This window comes from Nicotiana tabacum, chromosome 2, assembly GCF_000715075.1.
Source record: "Nicotiana tabacum cultivar K326 chromosome 2, ASM71507v2, whole genome shotgun sequence".
In the NCBI taxonomy this organism is placed as follows: domain Eukaryota; kingdom Viridiplantae; phylum Streptophyta; class Magnoliopsida; order Solanales; family Solanaceae; genus Nicotiana; species Nicotiana tabacum.
This window is the reverse complement of record NC_134081.1, coordinates 102,044,843-102,061,958: the sequence shown is the minus strand read 5'-3', so window position 1 is coordinate 102,061,958 and position 17,116 is coordinate 102,044,843. Positions and strand designations below refer to the sequence as shown.

At 39.1% G+C, this 17,116-nt stretch overlaps 1 protein-coding gene across 2 annotated transcripts; it reads left to right on the top strand.

Annotated features, from left to right (window-relative positions):
* Positions 1-7,259: 7,259 nt before the first annotated feature.
* LOC107794048 (receptor-like protein kinase HSL1) lies at positions 7,260-11,346 on the top strand. Of its 2 annotated transcripts, XM_016616504.2 has the most exons (4): positions 7,294-7,619; positions 7,820-7,872; positions 8,436-10,603; positions 10,755-11,346. In XM_016616504.2, exons 3-4 carry the CDS (start codon positions 8,554-8,556, stop codon positions 11,126-11,128), a joined length of 2,424 nt encoding a protein of 807 aa, XP_016471990.1. In that variant the 5' UTR covers positions 7,294-7,619; positions 7,820-7,872; positions 8,436-8,553; the 3' UTR covers positions 11,129-11,346. The 2 variants fall into 2 exon arrangements, with proteins under 2 accessions (XP_016471989.1, XP_016471990.1); XM_016616503.2 differs by having other exon boundaries at positions 7,260-7,872.
* The last annotated feature ends 5,770 nt before the right edge of the window (positions 11,347-17,116 follow it).

Sequence of the window (17,116 nt, the reverse complement as noted above, 5' to 3'; positions counted from 1 at the left end):
AAGTACCTCAAGGTTGGTTCTCCTACTTCTACTGGAATCAGAGCTTCTACTCCGTATACGAGAGAGAAAGGTGTCTCTCCCGTTCTTGACTTGGCCGTTGTTCGGTATGCCCATAACACTCCCAGTAACTCTTTAGACCACTTGCCTTTGGTTGTTTCTAATCTTATTTTGAGGTTTTGAATAATCACTTTATTTGTTGATTCTGCTTGCCCATTTGCTCTCGGATGGTAAGGCGAAGAGGTAATTCTTTTGATTTTCAAGTCTTCAAAGAATTTTGTGACCTTTGAGCCTATGAACTGTGGCCCGTTGTCTCAGGCAATCTCCTTCGGTATTCCGAACTGGAAAATTATGTTCTCCCTTAGGGATTCTACCACTTTGCATTCGTCGATTTTTTGGTAAGGACATGGTTCAACCCACTTTGTAAAATTATCAGTTAAAATTAAAAGAAATCTTACCTTCCCATGAGCTGGTGACAACGGCCCGACTATATCCATCCCCCGTTTCATGAAAGGCCATGGGGATAATACTGAATGCAACAGTTCTGCCGTTTGGTGCACTAACAGTGCATGGCATTGACACTTGTCGCATTTCTGAATGAAAGATTTAGCGTCTTGTTCTATCTGTGGCCAGTAGTATCCTGCCCTAGCTAATTTTAACACCAACGAATCTGCACCTGAATGATTTCTACAAATTCCTTCGTGAACCTCTCTCATGACGTAATTAGCCTCGGAGGCTCCTAAACATCGAGCCAACGGGCCTTAGAACGACCTTATGTATAATTGTCCTCCCCGGAAGCTGTAGCGAGCTTCTTTGGTGTGGAGTGCCCAGTATGCCTTCGGGTGTTTAGGCAGTTTGCCGTGCTCGAGCTAGTCAATGATCTTATTTCTTAAGTCCCAGACCAGGTTGGTTATATTTACTTCATAATAACCATCCACATCTATTACCGAGTGCATGAGCTGTACGACTGTACCGGAATTTGATCCCTTCATTTCCGCTGATAAGCCCAGATTGTCCAGTGCATCTGCTTCTGTGTTTTATTCTCTCGGGATATGAGTAATCGACCATTCCATAAATCGTGCGAGTAAACTTTGAACTTTCACCACATATTGCTGCATGCATTCCTCCTTGGTGTTGAAGATTCCATACACTTGATTTACCACCAGTTGGGAATCGCATTTGATTTCGATGACATCGGAGTCCAGTCCCCAGGCCAGTTCAAGTCCTACAATCAAATACTCATACTCGACTTTATTATTAGTCAAGGGAATAATTTTTATGGCCTACCTCAGTACTTCTCCCTAGGACGTGATTAAGATTACCTCGAGCCCAGACCCTTTCACGTTGGAAGCCCCGTCCGTGAACAAGGTCCAAGCTCCAGATGTCGTTTCTGACATCATCATCGCTTCCTTTGTGGCCAAAGACAGTAGTCCGGGACTGAAATCGGCCACGAAGTCAGCCAAAACTTATGAGATAATCGCAATCCCGGTTTTATATTCGATATTGAATTCACTAATTTTTACTGCCCATTTGGCTAATTGACCTGACAACTCGGGATTGTGAAGGATATTCCGCAGGGGAAAAATTATCACCGCGGCTATCAGGTGGCATTGAAAATAAGGCCTAAGCTTTTGAGCGATGACTACGAGAGCTAAGGCTAGTTTTTCGAGGTGCAGATACGAGTTTCTGCCCTCAATAAAATTTTGCTAACATAATAAATCGGAAATTGTGTACCTTCATTTTTCCGGACTAAAACGACACTTACCGCTACCTCCGAGATCGCTAAGTATACTAACAGTTGTTCGCCTTCCTCTAATTTTGATAGTAACATAAGGCTTGATAGATACCGTTTCAGATCTTTCAGAGCCTGTTGGAATTGCGGAGTCCACTCAAAATTGTTCTTCTTCTTCTTCATAAGTGAGAAGAAGTGACGACATTTTTCCAAGGACCGAGAAATAAACTTGCTTAGAGCGGCCAATATTTCTATTAGTATTTGGACTCCTTTCATGTTTGTCAACTGGTCTGGAATGTCCTCGATGGCTTTAATCTTGCTAGGACTTGCCGATATTGACTTCGATCCCCCTTTGTGACACCAGAAAACCTAAAAGTTTACCGGAGCTGACTCCGAACGCATATTTTTCGGGGTTGAGCTTCATGTTGTGCTTTCCAGGATATCGAAGGTTTCCTGGAGGTGCTTCAAATGGTCACCTGCATTCAAAGACTTAACTAGCATATAATCTATGTAGACTTCTATTGTTTTCCCTATTTGCTTTTCGAACATTTTGTTCACGAGCCTCTGATAAGTGGCTCCGGTGTTTTTAAGCCCAAAGGGCATCACATTGTAGAAATATGTGCCAAAGTTCGTGATGAACAAAGTTTTTTCCTGATCCTCCAGGTTCATCTTGTTTTGGTTGTACCCGGAATAGGTATCGAGGAAACTCATCAATTCGTGTTCGACCGTTGCATCAATCATTTGATTAATGTTTGACAATGGGAGCGAGTCTTTTGGGCACGCCTTATTCAGATCTTTATAATCTACGCACATACAGAATTTATTATTCTTTTTTGGAACTATACTACGTTAGCTGGCCAGTCGGGATACTTTACCTACCGGATTGAATCGATATCGAGCAATCGAGTTACCTCTTCTTTGACAAACTTGTTTTTGACCTTGGCAATTGGGCGCTTCTTTTGCCTTACAGGCGAGATACTGGGGTCTAGACATAGCATATGCACGACCACCTCTAGCAGGATACCTATCATATCCGTGTGCGACCATGTAAAATAATCAATATTAGTTTTAAGAAATTCTATAAATCCTGACCTGAGCTTGGGGTTTAATGTTGTCCCCAAGTGGAACTTCCTCTCTAAAAACTTTTCGAACAATGCCACTTGTTCGAATTCGTCTGTCGTGGATTTGGTCGTGTCCTTCTCTTCCGGTACCTAGAAATACCTTGGTACCTGGTGGGATTCCGACGACTCATCCCCTTTGCCGTCTTAGTTTGATTCGGGAGCAGGCATCGGTTCCTATAATTGCTATGTCGTGTGTTCCTTCCCTTTACTGCTGGAAATCGAGACCGCGTTCATTTTCCTTGCCACTAGTTGATCTCCTCTTATTTGTTTGATTCTCTCTAGAGTTGGGAATTTAAGAAGTTAGTGATATGTTGATGGTACGACCTTCATCTCGTGCAGCCATGGTCTACAAAGAATTATGTTGTAGCCCATGTCGCCGTCTACTACTTCAAATAAAGTAGTCTTCATGACCCATTCAACGTTCATGGGCAGCAAGATCTCCCCTCAAGTTGTCACACTTGCTAAGTTGAACCCGACGAAGAGCTTTGTTTCCGGAATGATGCTTCCGGTTAGCTTGGCTTGCTCCAGCACTCTCCATTAAATAATGTTGGCTAAACTTCCTGGGTCCACCAAAACATGTTTAATTTTAAAATCTAGAACATTAAGAGAAATTACCAGGGCATCATTGTGCGGTAGTAGAAGTCCATCGGCGTCCTCCTTTGTGAAGGTCATATCATCCTCGGCGAATTCCCAGAGTCTCTTGCTATGAGTCACCGATACCTTTGTCTTTTTTATTGCTGAAAAGGTTACACCGTTAATCTTGTCCCCCCTGAAAATCATGTTGATATTTAGTCGAGGAGGGTCTTCTCCTATCTTTGAGGGCTCTGTGTTGTCCCAGTTGCGGCCGTAGTTATTTTAGCCCGGTCTCTTAAGAACTCTTTGAGATGGCCGATTTTCAACAACGTTGCCACCTCCTCGCGCAGATGTCGATAGTCCTCAGTCCAATGGCCGTTAGTCCTATGATACTCACACCATAAATTAGGATCCCTCTGACTGGGATCATATCTCATCAGTCTCGTGAATCGTGCTTTCTTGATGTTCCTCATCGGGGATACCAGCTCCACTATGCTGCCATTGAAATTGTATTCGGACAACCTTAGATAGGTGGAGTCTCGGGAACCCAATACCTCTTTATCTTGCAATGACCTGCTATTCCGGCCATGGTCAGTTCTTCTATCGGGAGCGAACCTATCCGCTGACCGGAACCCTTTGCCGCGTCCTTTGACCCTTTCGTAGGGCAAAAACTGGACCTTAGAAGATCGCCGATCTATATCAAAATCATCCTTTGATTTATCCCTGTTCTTTTGTCTATCCCGACCCTTGGTTGATGCCGAAAACCCGAGCTGATCATCTTCTATTCTTATCTTTGACTTGTAACAGTTATGTACATTCGCCCATGTAGTCGCATGGAACTGAAGTAGGTTTTCTTTTAGTTTTCGGGAGGCGTCGAAGCTCCTAGGGTTCTGTCCCTTAGTAAATGCCTCACCTACGCATTTATCCGGCACGATCGGTAGCAACATCCTTTCTTTCTAAAACCTGATTACGAACTCATGCAGCAATTCGAACTCTCTTTGCGCAATTCTGAATATGTCCGTCTTCTGGGCATGTACCTTCCTGGCCCCGGCATGGGCCTTGATGAAAGAGTCTACGAGCATCTCAAAGAAATCTATTGGGTGTTCTGGTAAGAGTGAGTACCATGTCAGGGCCCCCTTCGTGAGGGTTTCTCTGAACATCTTCAGCAGGACCGATTCAATCTCGTGTGGAGCCAAGTCGTTCCCTTTCACCCCCGTTGTATAGGTGTGAAGTCCCATCATATTTTGGTACATCTAGCATTTTGAATTGCTTCGGAATTAACTCTGATGTTGCTCTCAGTTTAAATGACAACTAGTATATTTCATTGAGTTCGTTCCTTTCAACACTGGCGGTGCGCCTGGAATTTTATCCATTCAGGCATTTATTTCCCTCATAAATCGCATGTGCTCGATTTTGAAGGGATCATTACTATTGTTGTCACCAGATCCGCTGCCGATCCCCCCGGCCTCGTCGAAGTCGACCTATCGCCTCGGGGTGTTGTTATCAACCCTTTGTGTTGTTTGATTCACGGGAGCACCGGGAGGAACTGGATTTCTTCCATTCGCGTTGTTGGAAGCACCCGCCAACGCTTGCCTTAATTCTGTCATGACCTGGTCTTGCCGTGAGAGATGGTCCATGATGGCCTTTTGTTGTTCTCCTAAGATCCCCACTATTTCCGTAACGTGCTCGACTTTAGCATCGTCAGGAGTCGCCTCACGTTCGTGTCATGGATATCGCCCGCCATGAACCGGCGTGGCTACGTCCTCCTCGTTGTGGGTTTCGCTGATCGAATCCTCGTGTTGAGGCAGATTTTCTTGTGCCTCAATATTGTGTGCGATGTTGCCATTGTTAGCTGCCATCTTTTGCGATTTTTGCTAAAAAACAAAGAATCAAACATGTTAGTAATAGATGCAAGGATCAACTCAATTACGCAATTGTCTAAGGCCCACGGTGGACGCCAAATTGTTTACCCGTAAAATAGTACAGTTGAATTTATAGCGTGGTTTATAGATAAGCGAATTGATTTGATCCCAAAATGATAAATAAATTAAATAAAATGTAAGACTTAGCGTTGAAATCGAGATAAAATAGCAGACAACTTGGTTCCGGGAGCAAGGCTTCCGAAGGCAACAATAGGAATATCGTTAGACAGAAAATAAAGTACTATTATTTAGCTTGGAATAATGTGTAGCATAAGATTGCTAGAATTTTTATGTCTTACAATGGCTGTTGAAGTCACTATTTATAGATATACTTAGGGAACAAGGTCCGAGGATCAAGCCCCTCTTAAATGACGATATTGAGGGCCATTGATGAGTATGTAACGGCAGGTCATGAATGCCAAAATTTCCTGGAACGGATGCGTATTTAATATTGAGAAATATTTTTCATTGAATGTCATCTGGTGGTAAATATTCGTTTGTCCTCGTTGATAATGTTCTCTTCGGGGTTTATCCGGTGCCAACTGAAGCTGTTGTTCTCGGTATTGACTTCCACTCGCTTCGTCTTCCGTCTATCCTCGATTCCACATGTCACTTTACCATTCGAGTATTTAATATGAACTGATTTTACTCTATATAGATGTTTGTTTCTGTTGTTGTAGTATACTGGAAAACTTGTCTCATAAATATCGGTATATGCTAAAGAAACAGCTTCAGAACCATCACAGACGAATTATGCATTTGGTAGGGATGAGAAAGTTTTCCGTTGAAAAGTATTTTACTTTGAGAAGTAGATTTCAAGATAATTTTCCAGCGAATCATATGATTTCTCCACTAAGTGTTGGAAAAACAAAGTACAGTATTGTTAAATATGGGAAAACAGAAGTAAACCATGAGTCTTTGTGGGAGCTAGGCCGCTCTCTTTTAAAAGATTCAAAGTTCACTTTTTATGTTCAAAGGAAATAGAACTGTGAGAGTCCCCACAGCCACACCAAATTGTGGCAGTGAGACTTTTACTGCTGAATATTCTTCTAAATACTGCTTTCTTTCCTTTTCAGTTTGACTACACATACATGCTCAGTTACTGCTCTTACCACTAATTAACCGCAAGGCATGGGGAAAAATACAGTTCCATTTGCTCCAATTCCCAAAAGTACTGAACCTTATGCATTTACTTCCATTCATTAAATAAATGAAGGAAAATTGCTTTCCTTCTAGCTTTATTTTAACTAGGAATACATTCTTATTGAGTTTGCCACCAACATTTTACACATGCAATGAACTGGAGGTAGTATTTCACTAATGTTTTAACTGGTCACTAATGGTGAAACTGAAACTAGTATATAAGCAGTCAGAAATTTCACGTGTTAAATATAAAGAAGTAAACACGCAAAAAAATTTAAAAAAATTAACATAAAATATTATATATATAAAAATAAAAGTTTAATTTAGCTATACAGTATATAAGCATCAAGAAAATATGGCAAAAATAAGTTGCTCTTTATTAATATCCCTTTGTTACCCTAGTCTAGTGAGGTAATACTCTCAGCTGCAAATTTCTTCGACCCTTTTTCAAAATTATTGTTAAGAAAACGTGAAATGAATATCATGCTAAATCTCTTTACTGTAGTAATTTACTCTTTTATTTTGACCATAACAACCTAACTACTAACAGCAACTTTATGAGAGAATTTCTTTTAACTTAAAATAAAAGGAGGACACTGTTTTTAACAATAACAAGAATAGTAGGAGCAATTAATTATATGGACAATATCAACATCACAAAAAACAGTAGGCCCCAAACAACTTGGACTAAGTTTTCACATTAAACCACCCCTTGTCCTTTCCCAATCCTACAGTTTCCCAATAACTCATTTTTCTTCCCTCAGTCCTATAGGCCGCTGTCTCATCCACCCCTAAACTAAAGTAGAAAACAACAAACTAAAGGCTAAAGCTACATTCTTCTCCTATCTCTTTCTTCACAAATTCCCTCCAAAATTTACATTACTTAAACAATTTCAGCAACATCCATTTCACCATTTTTATATGATACTTATAACATAAACAATTAAACATCTTTTCTCTTTGCATGAAAAGCCATGCAACTATTCATCTTCTTTTTGAGTACTCTGCCTTTGATCTTTGCTTTAAATCAAGATGGGCTATATCTGCAAAGACTAAAACTTTCTCTTTCCGACACAGAAGGTGCATTTTCTTCTTGGTCTGAACAGGATCCTACCCCCTGTAACTGGACAGGTATCACTTGTAACGACGCGCCGTCTCCCTCCGTTATCGCCGTTAATCTCTCCGGCGCTTCTCTCGCCGGACCCTTCCCTATATTCCTCTGCCACCTCACTTCACTTTCATCGCTCTCTCTTTCCAATAATCTTATTAACTCTACTCTTCCACTTTCTATTTCTGAATGTCGTAGCCTCACTTACCTTGACCTTTCTCAGAATCTCGTCGGTGGCCCTATTCCTGAAACAATTGCTGATCTGCCTTACCTCAGGTACTCAATTTGAAGCTAAATTTCACCTTTCCCCTGTTTTTCTCTTCAAAATTTCTTACTGTACCAATTATTTTCTCTGTTTCAATTTAACGTGAAACTCTTTTCTTATTATATGCATTTTAATCTTTATAAATAATTCAACTTAAACTTTCTATTTATTATGACTTGTTTTAGATTACAAGTTTTTAAAGCTTTTTTTCTGTAAATTTCGTGTCCAGTCAAATAACAGGACTAAAATTTAGTCATATATGTGCATTTAGTCTGTTTAGAGGTGAATAATGGGATCTACAGTCGATGTATTTTAAATGAGGATGATTTTATTATATGTATATATTTTAAAATTTATAGACGCATCTGAAACTGTAAGCATTAGCATTTATATTATGTACTAGCTGTAATCTATTTTGAGATGTGTATTTCAGTAAAAAATAATGAAAACATTTCTCTCTGCTGTTATAGATACTCCAAATTATTGAGTACTTGAATAAATGCAGATGGAACAAAATGAATGTTGAACATTAATATAGCTGGTACTCCACCTAACTTGTGATCTTTTATTGCAGATACCTTGATCTTAGCGGGTGCTATTTTACGGGAGATATTCCGGCAAGTTTCGGAAAATTCCAGCAACTGGAGACTCTTATACTGACTGAAAATGTTCTTACTGGTAAAGTTCCTGCTATGTTAGGTAATGTAACGAGTCTCAGGACAATTGAACTCGCTTACAACCCATTTGCACCGAGCCAGTTTCCTCCTGAACTTGGTAACTTGACGAATCTTGAGACATTATGGCTAAGTATGTGTAATCTTGTTGGTTCAATTCCACTTAATATTGAGAAATTGAGTCGATTGACTAATTTTGATGTGTCCAATAATAGACTCGTTGGGTCAATACCAAGTACAATTTTCCAGCTTAATAGTATTGTCCAAATTGAGCTATACAATAATTCCCTTACTGGATTTTTGCCTAGTGGATGGTCTAACTTGACTAGATTGAGACGATTCGATGTGTCAACTAACAAGTTAAATGGAACAATTCCTGATGAGTTGTGTGAGTTGTCACTTGAGTCACTCAATTTATTTGAGAATCAATTTGAAGGTTTATTTCCAGAAAGTATAGCTAAGTCTGCTAATTTGTATGAGCTCAAGTTATTCTCTAACAGATTTTCAGGGTCATTGCCTAGTGAACTAGGAAAGAACTCTGCTTTACAGTATCTTGATGTTTCGTACAACAAATTTTCTGGTAAGATTCCAGAAAGTTTGTGTGAAATGGGAGCTTTAGAGGATCTTATTATGATTTACAATTCGTTCTCCGGGAGTATTCCAGCTAGTCTTGGTAACTGTCGGAGTTTGAGACGTGTCAGGTTTAGGGGTAATCAGCTATATGGGGAAGTCCCTACTGAGTTTTGGAGTTTGCCTCAGGTTTATCTTTTAGACCTTTTTGGCAATGCATTTTCAGGAAATATATCACACATGATTTCTGGTGCCAAAAATATGTCTAACCTGCAAATATCAAGAAACAAACTCTCAGGGGTTATACCTAGTGAAGTAGGAAAATTGAAGAATTTAGTTGAGTTTTCCGCGAGTCATAATGAGCTAACGGGAGAAATTCCAGGCACATTAGTGCATCTAGGTCAGTTAGGAACCCTTGATCTTAGTTTCAATGAGTTATCAGGGGAAATCCCCTTGGGAATTCACACAATGAAGCAACTCAGTGAGCTTAACTTGGCTAACAATGGGTTTTCGGGGAAAATTCCAGATGAAATTGGGACTTTGCCAGTGCTTAATTATCTTGATCTTTCTGGGAATTACTTCTCGGGTGAAATCCCACTCAGTCTGCAAAGCTTGAAGCTTAATAAGCTAAATTTGTCTAATAATCGTCTGTCGGGGACTGTTCCTGCATTTTTCGATAAGGGTGTTTACAGCAATAGCTTTCTAGGAAACCCAAGTTTGTGTCAAGGTGTTGCTGGTCTTTGTACTGCTAAAAGTGGAGGAAATCGTGAACGATATTTGTGGGTGTTGAGAGCTATCTATACAATTGCTGGCTTTGTTTTTCTTGTTGGGATTGCTATGTTCATTTGGAGGTACCAGAAATTCAAGAAAATTAAGAAAGGAATCACTATATCAAAGTGGACATCATTCCATAAACTCGGATTCAGTGAACTCGAAATACCTGATGGACTAGATGAAGCTAATGTAATTGGAAATGGAGCTTCGGGAAGAGTTTACAAAGCTGTCTTAAGCAATGGTGAGGCAGTAGCAGTTAAGAAGCTATGGGAAAGATCAGTTAAAGATGAAACCGGTTTTGGTGCACTTGAGTCTGATAAAGATGAGTTTGAAATGGAAGTTGAAACTCTGGGTAAAATTAGGCACAAGAATATTGTTAGATTGTGGTGCTGTTGTGATACTGGGGATAGCAAGCTCTTGGTATATGAGTACATGCCGAATGGAAGTTTGGGCGATTTGCTGCACAGTTGCAAGGCCAAATTGTTGGATTGGCCGTTGAGATTCAAGATAGCTTTAGATGCAGCTGAGGGACTCTCTTATTTGCACCATGATTGTGTTCCTCCAATTGTTCACCGAGATGTTAAGTCAAACAACATATTACTGGATGGTGAGTTTGGCGCCAAAATTTCAGATTTTGGTGTGGCGAAAATTGTTAAAGCAGCCAGCAAAGGTGGTGCCGAATCCATGTCCGTAATTGCTGGTTCCTGTGGTTACATTGCACCAGGTATTGCTTTGTCCAAACGCAAACTATATCACTGGCTTTAATCATTTTCATGTATACTTTGACAGTTGTAACTTAGTTTTTGGAAAGGTTGCAATTTCATTTAAAGTGACCATAACTAATGTACTAACTAGTAAAATTTCATTGACTGCAGAGTATGCATATACTCTTCATGTGAATGAAAAGAGCGATATTTATAGCTTTGGAGTGGTCATCTTGGAGCTGGTGACAGGCAGAAGACCAGTTGGTCCAGAATTTGGGGAGAAAGATCTAGCTACTTGGGTACGCACCACCTTGAACGAGAAAGGAGTTGATCAGTTGCTCGACCCAAATTTAAATTCCACCTTCAAAGAACATATATGCAAAGTTCTTGATATTGGTCTATGTTGTCTTAACCATATTCCAGCTAATCGCCCCTCAATGCGCAGAGTTGTGAAAATGCTCCAAGAATCATTTCCTTATAATGTGCCAGGGATGGTAAACAAGAATGGTAAACTTCTCCCTTACTTTTTTCCAAAGTCAGTCTAGTTAGATCAAGTAATAGAGCAGTATGTTTCCTGTCAATAATTAGCAAGGAAGAAACTGCATAAGTGGAACTTAGTAGTCTTATCTAGATTTAAGCATCTTGTACTCTTTGGATTCTGCAAATCTTTATGATTCTATTGGATCACAAATACCAGGTAGGGTATTGAAAGTTCTTGCTTTTTGACTAAATTCTAATACTAAGATAAATTATTCTTATTTAATGCTTTCAATTAAGTTTTGTTCTGCTTCCTTCCATCTAATTTTGTTCTTGGATTGCCGTTTGTTGTTGTTGGTGGTGGTCTTCATTTGCCGCCCCTCATTCACTGAAATGGGGCCTTTAGAATTGTACCTCTACAGGCAAAGTGCCAGTTTTCATTGACATTGATACATTATGTGGACTTTTGTGGCTGACTAGAGATATTTAACCTCTTTGGTGACAGTCATTTGGGATATGCAATAATTAGGATAGCTACCTGATTATTTAATGAGGCAGCATGAGTAGTTAAAAAGGTAGTTCTATTTAAGTTGAATGGCTGAAAGGAATTTGGGTTTGAATTCTGCCATGAGCTAGTGGGAACTAGGAAACACATTGAAAATAACTTCCATTTTCTTCCAACTATGACTTGATATTCAGAATTGAATGATTGATTTGCAATACTGAAGGACCATAAATTTATAATGACAAAGGATTTAAATTCTATATAGTGATCATATTGTAGATATTTAAATTTTATTGGATTTAAATCCATAAAATTATTTGGACTGTACTTTAAATTCAAGGTATATTAGTCCAAATAAATATTACGGGCTAATATAGTTAGATTAATTATATTAGTCAAACACGTGTTAAATAAATGAGTCCAAATCTACTGGGCTAGCTCATTCAATTGAGCTACAAATGATGAACCCATTTCATTAGGCCCAATATGCCATCTTCCTAGAGGCCCAGTTTAGTGCCACGTGTCAAATGTTGTGGCACGCTAAGTCAAACGGAAGAGCCAATAGGATCATGCCACGTCTCAAAATGACAAGGCATGCGAAGTCACATTAAAAGGCCAATAAAACCACGCCACGTGTGCAAGTGACATGTTCTGGCCAATCAAATGCGACCTTGTCACACTTCAATTTGATTGTTCAGAATGAGTTTGTTCTTATCATAATTCTTTCCTCCCACAACTATAAATAGGGATCTTCATAACCCAGAAAAGGGACCAGAAGTTATAACAAGAAGACACAAGGAAACTCATAGATCAAAGGCCACAATTCTTTGCAAACCGCAAGTGTTCAAGCATTCAAGCACTTCAACACAAATTTCAAGTATTCAAGATCAAGAACAAAGTCAAATTAAATACAAGACGTTCAAAATCAAGGCTACTTGTTCGTGATATAATTCGTGATAACAATAAAAGTATTCGCGACGGATAAATCAAATTCAAATTCAAGATCAAACTCAAAGACCCTTAAATTTATATTGAAAAAGTAGAATCAGAGAAATTATAGAGATTGTAACACTCAAATTACTCGAAATCAAATACTACGATTATTGCAATATTTTCGGTCTCAATTATTTTCCTGACGCAAATTTATTGTCTACAAATTCTGGCACGCCCAGTGGGACAATCTCTACCTCTCATCTCAACTTTTCAATCACCAAAGTTCAAGAATATCGAAATGGCTTCACAGAAAATCAACTCCAGATCAACTTCTATTAAGGCTATTAATTTCAAGTTCTATGCTAATATGGAAAGTATACTCGATGTTACCTTTAAAAGCTTTGAGCCAGTTACAAGGAGCAAAGCAAGCTCTTCAGGACAACAAGCACTCTAAGTGTCGTTCGTATCAACCCCTATTTTGGGATCTTCATCCTCAAAAGGAGTGAGATCTTCTGTAAGCACGTCCCAAAAAGGGAATAACGTCGCCGAAGTGATTGAAAAGGTTCTTGCCCAACTTAGTTTATCTAAGTCCAAGAAACCCTCCATGATAGCCGATGATGATGACTTGAGCACTAAATCTACTATAGCCTCCATTAATGCGCCCTCTGAGCTTTATCCCGATTGTGACCTATACCATTCTTCATCCTCTACGTCAATCATGCAGGCAATGGTTATTGAAGCTTCTACCATAGAAGAACAACTTGCAAATTTGATGAAAGCAGTTAAAGTCCTATCAAAGCGCATGCATGATCAAGATGCTAAACTTTCCAAGTTAACAAATAAATTGGATAGCATGGTAGAAGGAGAATCCACACAAATATCTTTAAATTTTCAAAGGTCACAAGAAAAAGGAGACTCTTCAGAAAAGCAAGCAACGACAGCCAAGGAGATCCAAGTCTCCGTCGTAGGTCTGATTCCCGTTGAGAAATTAAATGACTTCATCATGGAGGCTATCAAAGATAAGCCTGAGTCGTCGTCCAAATTATATGTCACATATGCAAAGCCGTATACGCAAAGAATTGATAACTTGAAGATGCATGCTGGTTATCAACCTCCTAAATTACAACAATTTGATGGCAAGGAAAATCCAAAAGAACATGTAGCACACTTTGTTAAAACTTGCAACAATGTTGGAACGTACGGTGATTATCTTATCAAACAGTTTGTTCGTTCTCTCAAAGGTAATGTTCGATTGGTATATAGATCTCGAACTTGATTCTATCGATAGTTGGGAGTAGTTGGAGCAAGAGATTCTCAATCGTTTCTATAGCACAAGACGCATTGTAAGCATGATCGAACTTACAAACACTCATCAAAGAAAGGATGAGCTAGTTATTGACTTCATCAACCGCTAGAGGAGCTTAAGCCTTAACTGCAAAGATCGCCTTCGCGAAAATTCTGGCATCGAAATGTGCATTCAAGGCATGCATTGGGGTCTTTGATATATCTTACAAGGCATAAAGCCATGATCGAACTTACAAACACTCATCAAGGAAAGGATAAGCTAGTTATTGACTTCATTAACCGCTGGAGGAGCTTAAGCCTTAACTGCAAAGATCTCCTTCGCGAAAATTCTGGCATCCAAATGTGCATTCAAGGCATGCATTGGGGTCTTCGCTATATCTTACAAGGCAATCCGTGCTCATGATATGGAACTAAATATGGCCATAAGTGCCGATCAAGGGCTACATGTATCTGAGCATTATGACGAAGAAGAAGAAGAAGAAGAACAAGAAGGCGAGGATAGGGGCAAGTTCTCATCCGAAAATAAAACCGAAGAGTCTATGCATGTCACTATGCTCCTCAACGCATGAGCCTAAACTGCAAGTTATAATGTTCCTTAACGTACGAGCCTAAAACTGTAAGTTATAATGCTCCGCAACGCACGAGCCTAAAACTATAAGTTATAATACTCCTTAACGCACGAGCCTAACTGCAAGTTATAATGCTTCTTAGCACATGGGTATATATTGTATGTCACGAATCTCCCCAAGTTTGAACTAAATCTTTAAGATGTAAAGCTCTTCAAATTCGAGCAAAGTCTTCAAATTATAAAGCTCTTCAAATTCGAGCAAAGTGTTCAAGTTACAAAGCTCTTCAAATTTGAGCAAAGACTCAAATCGAAAGCTCTTCAAAGTCGAGCAAAGACTTCAAGTTGCAAAGCTCTTCAAATTTGAGCTAAATCTTCAAATTACTACGCTCCTAGACGCACAAGCCTAAACTGCATGTCATGAAGCTCTTCAAATTTGAGCAAAATCTTCAAGTTGCAACACTCCTAGACGCACAAACCTAAATTGCATGTCATGAAACTCTTCAAATTTGAGCAAAATCTTCAGGTTGCAAAGCTCCTCAAAATACGAGCTTAAATTACAAATTTCTACGCTACTCAATGCAAGAGCATAAATTGCATGTTACTCCTGGCCCGCAAGAGTATAAACTGTGTACAGACCCAAAAATAATATCCGCTAAGGTTAAAAATCTCGAAAGAGACGGCCTAGGCAAAAGTTAGAGCACTAAAAAAAAATTCACCCATTCTGAACTACGGTATGACTTGATCCTCTTCATCGAGGTACATAGACAGCTTAGAGTTTCATTCTAAGTTCAGTCGCATGAGTTCAAAAGATACATATTGCCCCAATCATTGTTTTAATGAAGCATGATAGAATATAATCAACTTGATTAGGACTTAAAAAAAATCGGGCTTACATGTATTCCTTCGTTGAACTTTGTGCCTTATCAAAGATTGATGGTTCAATGGGGGAAAGTCTCCGTAGAAAATTGGCATCTTTGATGGATGGGTGTAGTCTTTTAGTAGAAGGACAAATCTTCAAGTTGGAGTCTTTAATACCAAGTCAAGTTGAATTTATCTTGGCTGCTACGCCTTCAGTTTGAAGTATTCAAAGTCTGCCAAGTCTTAAAGTCCGTCGGTTTTCAAGCTCGTCAGTCTTCAAGTTTAAATGTTTAAGCCCTCTAAGTCTTCAAGTTGAAGTCTTCAAGTCCGTCAATTTTCAAGTTGAAGTTTGCAAGTCTTTCGGTCTTCAAGCTGAAGTATTCAAGCATTCGCCGGTCTTCCAGTTGAAGTATTTAAGCCCTCTAAGTCTTCGAGATGAAGTCTTCGAGTTGAAGTCTTCAAGTCCGTCAGCCTTCATATTCATCAGTCTTCAAGTTGAAGTATTCAAGCCTTCTAAGTATTCTAAGTTGAAGTTTTCAAGTCTGCTAATTTTTCAAGTTAAAGTTTAAAAGTCCACCGCTTTTCGAGATAAAGTATCGAAGTCTGCCAAGTCTTTAAGCCCATCAAATCTTCAAGTTTATCGGTTTCCAAGTTGAAGTTTGCAAAGTCAAACAAATCTTCAATGTTTTCCAAGTGTTCATGTCGAAGTAGTCAAGTCCACCAACCCTTCGAGTTGAAACTTTTTATTTTTCTAATCTTAAGGCGGACGTTTAAGTCTCTTTGCACCTTAGGTTGGCCTTACGCGGGTTTGTCCTTAAAAAGAACTATAATTTTCCAAACTTAAGGTGGACGTTTAAGTCCCATTGCACCTTAAGTTGGCCTCTTCGTGGATTTGCCCTTAAAGAATCTGTAATTTTTCAAGCTTAAGATGGACATTTAAGTTCTTTTGTACCTTAAGCCAATTTTGTTGCGGGTTGATCCTTCTATGTGATGATGAGAATTTATCCTTCTATATGATGATGTAGATTTGTCCGTCTATATGGTGATGTTGATTTTGTCCGCCTATATGGTGATGTTGATTTTTCTGTATGTATGGTGCAAGGGATTTTTTCGTCTATATATTGCAAGGGATTTGTCCTCCTATATTTTGTGATGGATTTGATCCTTCTATATGTTGTCATAGAATTGGACTTTTCTTTTTTCTTACCTGAAAAAAAAAATCGCAAAAGAAAAGAAAATTACCTCGAGCACTAGCACCGGTCGCCGAAACAGGATTTAAAAATAAAACGACTTGAAGATGTCAAAAATTGATACCCCTTTGATGTGAGCGCATGGGGTTTATATAAGTTCTGGAAGTTGGCGCAAAAGAGTCTTTTGCCGGTGTGGGATCAACAAAAGAGGCGGCTAACAACTAGTTTCCATCACAAATTGGGATGCTATAATTTGATTCCTACTCAAACTAAGAAAATGCTAGCTGTGCATATTGGGTTTGGAATTTGACGATGATAGTCAAGAATGACAGACACGTCTCAAAATACATCTCGGATGAAGAATATCCAAGCGTCTCTTCTCTATATGTTAAGTGGAGCAAATTGTTTGTGTTTCCTTATTGGAGACAATAATGGTATATGCTTGCATCACCTCATTGGTATTTCACGTGAGAATTGGGACATTGGAAAAGATATAGTGCATTGTCTTTAGTGGCATTGTCTTTATTTTCATTCACAATTGATTTTGGATTTTACATGGGCATGTGGGATCCTGCATTAATCAAGTTGGAAAGTTTATCCAATTTTGCAATTGCATTAACCTTAAATAAAATAAGTTTGAAAATTATCGAAAGCTTGAGAATTGATAGCTTTCATCCATATGATAAACAACTTGCAA